Source organism: Olea europaea, unplaced genomic scaffold (assembly GCF_002742605.1).
Source record: "Olea europaea var. sylvestris unplaced genomic scaffold, O_europaea_v1 scaffold311, whole genome shotgun sequence".
In the NCBI taxonomy this organism is placed as follows: domain Eukaryota; kingdom Viridiplantae; phylum Streptophyta; class Magnoliopsida; order Lamiales; family Oleaceae; genus Olea; species Olea europaea.
In genome coordinates this window covers 951352-963232 of record NW_019249854.1, presented here as the reverse complement: position 1 = coordinate 963232, position 11881 = coordinate 951352, and the positions used below count along the sequence as shown (strand labels likewise).

At 35.4% G+C, this 11881-nt stretch overlaps 1 protein-coding gene across 1 annotated transcript; it reads right to left on the bottom strand.

The window, feature by feature from the left end:
• Window positions 1-2800: 2800 nt before the first annotated feature.
• On the bottom strand, window positions 2801-5261 carry LOC111385230 (wall-associated receptor kinase-like 6). The gene is made up of 3 exons (XM_023009604.1): window positions 4376-5261; window positions 4068-4274; window positions 2801-3879 (listed from the first exon to the last, which is right to left on the bottom strand). The coding sequence occupies exons 1-3, from the start codon at window positions 5259-5261 to the stop codon at window positions 2801-2803; spliced, it is 2172 nt and encodes a 723-aa protein (XP_022865372.1).
• Window positions 5262-11881: the final 6620 nt, after the last annotated feature.

The following is an 11881-nucleotide window of genomic DNA, read 5'->3' as shown; positions in this document are numbered from 1 at the left end:
TTTTTTTTTCCCCCCCCCCCCCCCCCCCCCCCCCGCCCCTTTCTTTCCCTCTCAAACTTTAGAGCAAATATCATTTTTTTTTGGGTCAAAATTTAGTATATCGATTTCACTATTCTACGGCTCCCCTTGCTCTCTTTCTCTTTCTTCTTTATTTTTCCTATTATTCAGGAACTTGAGTTTTTTCCTTTAGTTTTTTGAGTTACTAACTCGAGGGAAGGAGGCATTTTTTCTTGGAATTATTGGAGTCAGATCGAAGTCGGATAGAACCCATCGACTCAGCTCTGATTCCTCTACTAAACAAGTTGATTTTGTGACCATGGATCAAGACTCGACCATTTCGATTTGATTCTCTGTACTATCTTAAGAATCAATAGTGAATTTGACTATCCCATATATCTCTTTTTGAAGGTGCATCGTACCAAGATGCACTAAATCTTTGAAGTAGACCATAAAATTATCTCACATCATTTTCCATGCGCATCTTCTTTCATTTGCTAAAAAGATTAGTGGGTAATCAAAATTAAAATTAATTAATTTTATAAATACTTTACAAATTCATCTTAATGCAATCCTATAAGAAAAATGTATTTCTAGTTCAATATTTCATAACAATTCAAAATTCTCATTATTTTCAAAATAATCGATCATAAAAAATCTAGATTATTGAGGAGTCACGTTATAAATATTATATGCATTCTTAATATATGAATTTTTTCAAAAATTAATTCTTGATCCACATTTTACTGTTTATGTGGGGGATTGTTGGATATTGGTTAAATAAATCGAGAAATTAAAGTGACTTCGTATCGACTTCGGCAAATATTCAAAAGCTCGACTCAATCCGTTTAGGCAAAATTATTTGTCACTTCGTCGCTTCGGGGCGCACAAACGGGGATCGACCTGCTCGGTCAGGTCGTGGGGGTCGAGGGGGCAGCGCCCCCCGTGGGGGCTCGGGGGCAACACCCCTGAAAGAGAATTTTGATTTCTCTGCATGTATTGAAGGGTATATTTGACATTTCGAAAACCAATATCGGATGAATGAGAAAATTACGAAAAAGGACGAAAATCAGGTCACAACCGCATGGTTGGTAAATAGACACCTTTTCATAAAGGTGCATTGTTTGGAAAGGGTGCATGATTTGGCATCAACCATTTCGTCCACACCCTTTCATGGTCTATAAATAGGACCCTTTGGGTGTCCTATTCCACACATTTTGATATGCAAAACATCTCTCATCCTCTCTTCTATCCAAAATCAAAATCATTTCATTTATTTTGATTTTCCTTCATTTCATCCTTGGAGTACATAAGCCTAAATTTGGTTCGTTGTACTTGTATTTTGGAGTGCTACAAACACAAGTGTAGCCGTTGTATCTTGGGAGTCGATTGCCGAAATCCGTAGGCACCGTTGCGGGGCAAATTCGACTTAAGGACAAAGAGTCCAACTCTTGCCTCGACTTTGTCCCTACTTTCTTCTTCTTCTTGTTTGTGTTTTCTTTGCTGTTACTCTGTCCAATTTTCGGCACGGATTTACAAACCATCATTATACTTATTTTGGTGTCACTATCCACAAAATTCCTCTAACAGTGTTTAATAATTTGTCATTTTTTCACATATATGAGTTGATCTTGAGCCTTTGGAGTTCCCTTTTTTTTTTTTTTTTTGGTGGGTTTGATAGATTTTTTCTATTGTTAGATTAAATAAATAACAAGCAATTTCATATTCTATTTTTATTTATTTTCAATTTGACTAGTAGTTTAATGGAGTTGGTATGGAGGAGGTTGTGGTGGAATAAATGGCGAAGAATGATCTTTTTAATTATAGTAAATAGGAAATTTTTAAACGTAAACAATTCATTTCAAATGACAATTTTGTAATTGAATTACTTTTCTGCTGATGTTTCAAAATAATTCACCAGAAACTTTTAAAAGCTTTATGTGTATCTCAATATTTTAATATTTCCTTGAAAAATCCAAATTAATGTTCAAGATATTTTGCATTTGAGAAGAATGTAAATTAAAGTTAATAATAATTACAATAATATTTGTTGACCCAAAAATTGAAGTCAACGAGCCCTCTACCACCTCTTTGTCTAATCACATTCCTTGACCTTATTTTCCAGAGCTCCGATAGAGCCAATTCAAGTAATGACAATTCTCGTCTATCCAAAGTAAGGATGTGAAAGAACAGGAATTTGGCTATTTTTAATTTTTTTTTTACACTTTTATTCTTTGTAAAATGCTGTGATATTTATAGAATTTAGCTTTCGATTTACTAGTCATTATTCCTCGTTAGTACGAGAGAAATATGCAACACCCTAAACCCAATTCTCTCTAATCCAAATATTAATGCTGAATTTTTCCAATACCTTATTTGTGACTTCGTGAAACTAGCCTTCTAATAAATGTAGCTCTCTCTACGTTGTCTTTTCCGAAGAAATAGTCATCCTCAAAAGGTGTTTGCTCTTATATCATTGTTATGAGCATATTGGATAGAACTTACCCTTGAATTCAGCTTGTTAGAAAAGTGTGTTCCATTGTGCTTAAGATAAACAAGCATATTAAGGGAAGAAAATCAGTCCCCCCGGGCTTGGCCATTGTCAAGTCATGTAAGAAATACACTACATTCTTATTTTACGAAGAGAATCGAGCAAAATAATAGAGCTTTATTTATATGACTAATTAAGCCATATTAGCATAACAAAACACAACAAAATTTTAGTACCAGAAGATTGGCTGATGTTTATGTTTCAGTAGAACAGAATATGAATCAGTACAGACGAGAAAAGAAAAGGATAAAATCAGCTTTTGGAATATATTCTCATAAGTTTGTCCAATTCCATGGCCACTTCTTTCATAGTTGGCCTTTTTCTTCCATTTAATTCCAAGCATCTTTCTGCAAGATTAGCAACAATAAAGATCTCTTTCTTCGCACCATTTTCTTGCATTCGAGGATCAAGAATTGTGTTAAGCTGTTTTCCTTTCATGGATAAAAGAAAACGTGTTACTAAACTTAGTTCCTCTTCTGATGGACTTGAAGATATTGGCTTTTGTCCTGTCAAAAGCTCTACCATAACAACACCAAAGCTATAAACATCACTCTTTTCTGTGAATTGGTTTGACCGAAAGTACTCTGGATCTAGATACCCAAATGTCCCCCTGACCTTGGTGGTTAAGTGTGTTTGATCTAATGCAATAGACCTCGAAATTCCAAAATCAGACACTTTAGCTCTATATTTTTCATCTAAAAGGATATTATTCGACTTGATGTCCCGGTGATAAATGGGAATGGAAGATGCATAGTGCAGATAGGCAAGGGCATTTGATACTTCTGCAGCTATTCTCAAGCGCACATCCCATGAAAATGGAAAATTGGGACTTTCGTCATGTATGAGGTCAAAGAGGGTTCCATTGGAAATGAATTCATAAGCTAGCAACGGAACTTCAGTCTCTAAACAACATCCTAGTAGCTTTACAATATTTCTGTGATTTATTTGCGAAAGTATGACAACCTCGTTTATAAATTCCTCTTCTCGATTTGCATTGATTGACTTGGATTTCTTCACTGCGACTATTCTTCCATCTGATAGCATGCCTTTGTAGACCGTACCTTGGCCTCCTTTACCTATTATTCGGCTTTCATTGAAGCGATCAGTCGCCTTCTCCAACTCCTTAGACCGGAAAAGTTTCATTCTCTCAAGGACATCTTCATTAGATGATATCTGTTGTTGCAACAAAAGACCTCCATTTCGTTGAAAAAATTTCTGTTTGCGCTTATTTCTTTTCCTCTTCTTCAGTACTTTGTACAACACTAAGGTAACCCCCAATAGGAACAATAATACCCCCAATAAGAACAATAATACCGAGGCTATGCGTAAACCTGTATGAAAAATCCATAGCACCTATCTTAAGATAGTTAATTGTACCATCATAGCCAATGGATCAGATAATCTCTGGTTGCAAAGGCAGATTTAGCAAGTTTTATTAAGAATTCATTAGCTATAAACCACAACCTAAACATGCATCAGAAGTTAACACTGTCTTTTCCACCTATGTCAAAAATGATACTTTCTAAATTCTGCATCACTAACTGCATGAGAGATTTATTACCTTCATTCGTATCGGAGTATGTTGAAGGTTGCACGAGAAAGCAACCGAGACCATCTTTTCTGCCATCACCTAGATATCCTTTCCGACATTCACAACTGTAATTACCTGGAAGGTTATCGCAGGTTGCAAATTCATCACATGGATGATCCTTGCATTCATCAACATCTAGCAGAGGAAGTTTCATCAAATTAGCCCGATAATAGCCAGGCCAAAAACTGATGGTGTACATATTTTTATTGAATAGGGAAAAATCCTTATTAACTAACCTATGCAGCCCGGACTGAGATAAGGATTGCCCGCAGATCCTATAGAGCAGTTGCAGTTGTATCCCCCTATTCCAGTATCAGAATCAACACAAATGCTTTCGCCATAACATAGGTTAATGCCAGTCAAATTCTGAGCTTCAGTGCAATTTTTGTCCCCAATTTCCCATTCAATCACCAATGGCACGTTATCTAATGAGATCGACGTATTATTGAGATGAGATATGCGAAACGTGTACCTATCCCGCTTTCCAAGAAATGCGTGGCCACAGGGATTAAATGACCGGACATTATGATGATCATTCAAGCTTGTCAGGTAAACATAGAAATACTGTAAACCCTTTGTTATGGAGGCCTGGCAACAGCCAATTCCAGAGCAAACTCCTTCACTCAAATCCTGGATTTTCGAACATTTACCGACGCAAGCACTTATGGAATCTTCCATATCTTCTAACAACGAATAGTCATCACATCCAATGACTGTGAGCTGGTTTTCGGTAGACAGGCTAAAAGAAGTGTTCATTAAACTGATAGGCCCCGAGTTGTCGGTAAGTGCATTTCCAAATTTATCATAGCACACTGATGCCAAGGAATTCTTGACCCATATTTTGTTGTCAAAAATAGCTGTGACCTCGAGATCAGTTGTGCCAAGAAAGGCCTTGGGAGGGTCTGAAAACGTATCGCAGTTGATATTGAACGACGGATTGAGGGAACAACCACCATTTACGCCAATACCAAAAGGGTATGGAACAGTTAGATTCCCGCACGTGCTTTGGCAGCCAGGTTTCACAGTGGTGGTGGCAGTGGCGGTGTTACTATTGTCAGCAAGCAATAGTGGAAGCTGCAGCCAAAAGAAAATAAAGACAGCAGTACGCAAAACCAAGTTCATTTGCATAATCAGTGGCAAACTTTGCTTGCTAAGTCGTGTAATTAATGAATTAACTCTTGGTTTTCTACCTTAAGAAGAACAGATTTGGTTTCTTGTTGAAATTGCCGACAGGGGGTAGAAGAAGTTGGATTGAACGACAGCCGGCAGAGAATTTATGAGGCTTAATATAATTCATAAAATCGAATTGTTTCCTTGTCTCTTCCGGGAGTACAAATATAAACTTAGAATACGAGAATTAGATCAGATTTCTCAGTTAACTTGAACCTGCTTTTTGTACGGATCTCAACATATGTTTTCCGTAGCCCGAGAAAATAGAGGGAATCATGCTAATTTGAATAGCCAATAAGGAATTTTGTCAAATCTCATTATATGAACTACATTCAGTCTTGCTAAGGCATTCCCTACTAGCTACGACCATTGTGAAAGTTAAGTGGGAAAATATTAGCTTGGACGTACCCCACAAGCATTTAGACCCTTTTTTAAAGGGAATAGTCTGAAGTTGAATAAAGACGAGCCTCTTATGGAAACTATATAAATTATAAACTCTTTGCATAGTCACAGCTAAGAAAAGGAGTAGTAGAGCTCTCAAAAAATAAAAATCAAAGTTAAATATTGTTTTCTTTTCTAAATTCATATTGGTTTAGGAAGATGATATCTCGAAAATCATCTAGTTTTATGTAATTTCACAATTGCACTAAAGTTTGTAATATTCCTGTTTTAAAGTTAGAGGACAGGTTTTGTAGTGCCTAACGACATAAGTAAATTTTACCGAACCTCGTAAATTCTTGGGTTCTCGTTTTTCTTATATTTTTTGGACTCGGTATTTTTCTTTCTTATTATTTTTCCATTAGCAATATTTGACATTGTTTTTTCCTAACAATTGGCATGGTACGATAATTTCGTTATGTAGCAATGCGTGGTCTTAGGCATGCCAATTAGTTGAAAACTAGAAATTGGTTTGAAAGAAAAGTCGGAGAAGATACTAATGAACACAAAAATCAATCTCAATGCATTTGGAAAAACTCGTAATTTTTTATATCTGATAATCAGAAGTATCCGTTATATCTAGGAGAAAGATGTAGAGAACACTAGAGGAAAATTTAATTGAAAGAGAATTGGAAATCGACTCAATTAGAAAATTAAACTCTTGAACTTCCAATATCAACTAGGTATCACAATGGACGTCCATATCACTTCTAATCAGCTAGCTGACTTGTTGAATTTGAATGAAGTATTCTCGAAGATGAGGATAAAACTTTGTTATTGTTGGGTTCTCTTCTAGATTTTTCCACCACTTCGATTTTTGTGAAAAAGTGAATCTTGAATTCTCATGCAGTACACTGTACAATACCGAGATCAAAAAGTTTACAAAGATGCAACAACAGATGTTTATGCAGTAAAGGGTCACTTTAAAAGTCAAAAACCAAGGAGAAGACGCAAATCTCATGGGAAAGGGAATTGAAAGAAAGATTGTCCCAAATCAGCCACATTGTGTAAACAAAATGCATAAATCAGCATGTGGGAGAAATTCTTATTTGATCCATCTCCGTCACTGTTACTTTTATAGTTGGCCTTTTTCTTCCATTTAAGTCAAAACATATTTTTGCAAGATTAGCAACAATAAGGATCTCCTTCTTTACACTCCTTTCAAGAATTCAACGATCAAGAACTGTATTCAGCTATTTTCCTTTTGAGATAAAAGAAAACGTGTTACTAGACTTCTTCTGATGTAGTTGAAGATTTGTTCTTGTCAAAAGTTTCAGAAGATAAATGATAAGACTTACACCTTCACCTTTAAACAAGGTATAGTGCTACGTGTAGATAATTATTTATAGATTGATGTACTTATTGGTGGCATGATATTATATTAAAATTTAAATGATTTCTCTCTCTCTCTCTCTCTTCCAAACAATTTTTATCTCTCTTTTTGTACATCAATCTATAAATAATGATGTACAAGTAGCATTATTGCTAGAAAACACAACCTGGTGATTCATATGTCCAGGCAATCGAAAGGCTTGTCCACTATATAGAAAAAAGCATCTATAGATTAGAAGACCAGATAAGTGAATAGAGACTAGATTCGCATAGATAATTTTCCAAACTAGAAGGTACATCTTAAATGGAAAATAAACAAGCACTACAAGTATATATAATCAGAATTTCTAGAAGAGTTCCATAGCCATTAATTACTCTTGAAAAAATCACAAAAGAATTATGGTTTTTATTTTTATTTATTTTTTTTCAGTTTCTCACTTCGTTTGTACACTCAATTTTCTTTCATTTTTGTACATTGTGAGTTCTGAAAACAGTAGTTTGGAAACATATATTGTTCATGTTGAACCACGAAGCATTTAGACATAGTTCCTCGGTGCTACTCTGTTGGTGTTGAACCAATTGCTTAGAATGGAAAGCAACTCTATAGAACCAATGTTCTCTAATGAATTTTTTCACAAGTAATACTTTTTCAGAAGACTTTAGGCACCATCTTCTGCAGTGACTACGGACTTATTTAGATAGCCTCGTTCTCATTATTGATAAGATATTTCCGAAACATAATTTAAAATAAACAAGTTTTTTCATTCTTTAATCGTTTAAACTTTCAAATAAAATAAATCAGTACTATATAAGAGCAAATAGACATCTTCGGTTAAGTCTTGTTGTGAACCACTTATAAGAATTGTGTACATATTAGGTTTTTGATGAAAAGAATTAGTATTTGTATTCAAGTTGAAAGCCTTTGTCATCCATATATCCTATACCCAGAGGTAGATATGACAAGATTAGAAGACTCTTGATATTCAAGTTGGAGAAGAACAAGAAAAAAAAGTTAAGGAAAGCTTGGAAACATTTAATATGTTGGACTATTTTGAAGAGGGAAGGACACAGAAACTTTGAACTCAAATTGAAGAACAAAACAGGAAACATGTACAAGGAAAAGCCCCAAAAAAATGGAGGACTGGAACATGTATAAAGTATGTTTTTTGAAATCGATATTTGCCCCATCTTGGTTTGATATTGCTTTGAGGTTCACTTCAGCATATAGATTTATCTAATATTGATGATGCCAAGGTGACTTCTAGCCGTTGACGTCAAGAATTTTGCCATTTCACCACGTGTGATAGATTTCCACTGCACATGCAGTAAACCTATTAACTAGTCCTTTTTTTTTTTTTTCAATTCAACAAATTTTAATTGCAAAGTAATATTTTTTTCTCAAAATCACAAACTTTCTTTGAGTTATTTAAATCCAAGCCATTTAAACTTTCAACATCACTTTTATTCGAGCAAATTCTCAGCAATGCCTCACTTTTTCAAATAAAAATAATTTTAGAAATGCACAATATTTACGCATAAAATAACATAGGTATCAATTTGAAAATTCCAAGTAATCGTCAAAATCTCCAATAGGTAAAAGCTTTGAACCAATTATTATTGGTGACAATACCCGAGACACCACATGCACAAACATTCTAGTATAAAAAAATGTTCCGCACAATTTTTGTTTAATGCTTTTATGCCTTGCACTTTATCTATTTCATGAACCTTCAAGAAAGAAACTCCAACTTTCTTTTAAGAGGTGTCAAATATACTCAATAAGATTTGATGTCTTTCGATGTGAGAAATTCTCTCATTACATAGAACCAAAGTAACCGCTAAATATGATAGTAATCAATTACAATATTAACTAATGGTAACCTATAATTTAACTATGGTAAAAACAATCTATCTATATATATAATACAATTATAATGATAATATAGACGTCAAGCCGTAATCTTATTTAATCACATTAACAACTCTCCTCAAATTGATGCTGGTAATAGCATTAATTTGCAATCATGAACTTGCCACGATGACAATACTTATACTCATGAAGAAGAGATCTAAATCACAGCAACCATCTACAGAAAATAGTGATGACGAGAGACCAATAACAATAAATTGTGCAAAAACAACCAAGAACTACTTCGAAGCCACTCCAAGAACAATCTAAAGACACTCTAGAGAGCTCATGCCCAAGAAGAATTTTCAAAAGAAATTCTCAAATTGTGTCGCTACATGCAATGTACCCTATCTGTCGGAAGAACTCAGTCGAACGCATAATTCATATTCCGACAAAAGCTCTTGCAGTCAATGTGCCAGTCAAATATCTAGCAATATTTCATTAGCCAAGATGCTATAGTTGAAACAATTCCCACAAAACAGCCTATTCTAGAAAACTCAAAGATAACACTCCTCTGAGAATAAAAAATTCTAGCTCATCACTCAAGTAACCAATACCCAACGGTGTGCACTCCCATGTCTCTCTTTGTAACCAAAAATGAAAACCCCTTTTTTTGCACCAAAATAATAATAATAATCCATTACCATGCTATTGTTCTTCAACCGCTAAAACATTACCAGGTTAACCAACCCGTATACAAAAACCCACAAACATGCCTACAAAGTAAGCCCAACTAAAATTAAGTGCTCAATAAAGCCCAATTATTGGTGAAATTTTCATGTCTAAATTGAATCACCCGTCACCTTATTAACCGCATTTATTGCCTAATCAATCAAATAGCTTCAAATAGCCATCATCCTGACCAAAAATCTCTCCAACCTCTATTTCGTCATTGCTAGCCATAGCACCACAACCACTCAAATGATTAAGCTTTGCCAGCCAGCTGCATCCTAGGAGGCTGAATTGGATAACTGCCCCTTCGATTGGATTGTGGATTCCCCCATTTTCGTCTTCGTCGCTGTCATCGTCAGAACCCACCAGAATATTTATGGTTTTGACTTTAGATGGTGGTACAATTACCCAGCATACGCCTCAGGATGATGAAGAATTGGAGTTTCAAACCCTTTCGGTGTAGGGAGCCAACTCATCCTTTGAGGACCAATATGTGGACGGTGGAGAACCCATAGCCCTTGATGAATTCGCACCTTCATGGGTAGATGAGACTGATAATTGGACAGCAATGAAGAAACCGATGGTTGGCAATGTTCTTAAGTAAGGGAGGAGCGAGAGGTGGGTTCTTCTCGAATTCACAGTCCCGAGCTGATGAATCTAATTACTGGGCTTGAAATAAGGCTTCTGTGCCCTCTTAAGTCTCGAAAATATGGAAAAAAAGGTATAAAGACAAAATTTGGATGAAAAGATTAAAATAAAGAAGATAAGGGCTTGAAATTCACTACGATTGTCGAATTAAAACTAGAGGAAATTACACCATAACAGGTATTTAATTATTACAATGCATAAATCAGGTATCAATTTTATTTGTTCAAATATTATGTATTAATTTAATTCACTACCCAAAACCTAAATTAATCCACCCTCCAACATTCACTACCGAACCCTAATTATTTTCTTCCCCTACTTTTCCTCTTCTTCCCATCCTCTCTCTTTATCTTGGAATCTCCCTGTCATACATGGCTGTCGTCGCTAGAGACCACATTGGAGCTCGTCGCTGGGAGCAGCTAGCAGTGCTCACTGCAATTGCGTGGTTATGGTGGTGTTGTATCGGGGGAAGATCTATGTATAATGGTGTGGTGTAGGTGACGGTCGTGTGATGGTGGTCATTTTGTTGTTATTGCCAGTGATAGTGTCGAGGGGCAGATCTATGTGTGGTGGTGTGGTGTAGGCGACGGTTGCGCAGTGGTAGTTGGTTTTTTTTTTTTTTAGTTGGCGGTAGTTGTGGTGGTGTAGTGGCAAGGGTGGATCTGTGGGTGGTGGTTATCTGATGTGCAGGCGATGATTGTGTGGTGGTGTGGTGTAGTGTCGGATGTCTGATGTCTGATGGTGGTCATTTTTGTTGTTATTGTTGGTGATGGTTGTGGTGGGAACAAATCTGTGGGCAGTGGTGTGCTGCAGACAACAATTGTGTAGTGATGATTCTTTTTGTTATTGTTGTTGACGGTGGTTGTGGTGTTGTGGCGTGGGGTGGGGTGGGGTGGCATGGCTTGGCTTGGCGTAGCGTGGCGGAATGGGATGGGATGGGATATACTGTGACCTTAAAATTTATGATTAACTATTAAACTGTACATTAAAATTTGATAATTTGTAACTAAAAAAATAATTTATGACCAACAAATTTGAAAATATATGATTGATAGATAAGCTGTGACCTATAAAAATTTTAATTTGTGATCTTGAAATAATCCGTGATCAATTAATTTGATAATATGTGACCTATAATTATGTACCTGTAACCATTAATTGTACAATTGTAACCTTATTATATTTAATTAATAAATAAATACTTAATTTTTGCATTTTTAAACTTGAGACTTGAAAATTGAATTAGTAATACTTAATACCTGATTTATGATTCCTCCCCCCCTTCCCCTTTAAACTATCTAAAGACTGGATTGTGAGAAAAAAACCCAAACAAGAAAAGGAGAAATTTTTATAAGGAATTGGCTCTGATGTCATTTCAAATATACTCAATAAAATTCGATGTCCTCGATGTGAAAGGTTCTCTTATTATATAGAATTAAAATCACCACTAAATGGGTATTTGACTTCTGATTCATTTCTAGATTTTGCATTATATTTAATAAATATTTTCTTTCTTCTATGTGATCCAATCGGTTTAAATTATAAGATATATAGAAATGAGCTGTGGAAAAAT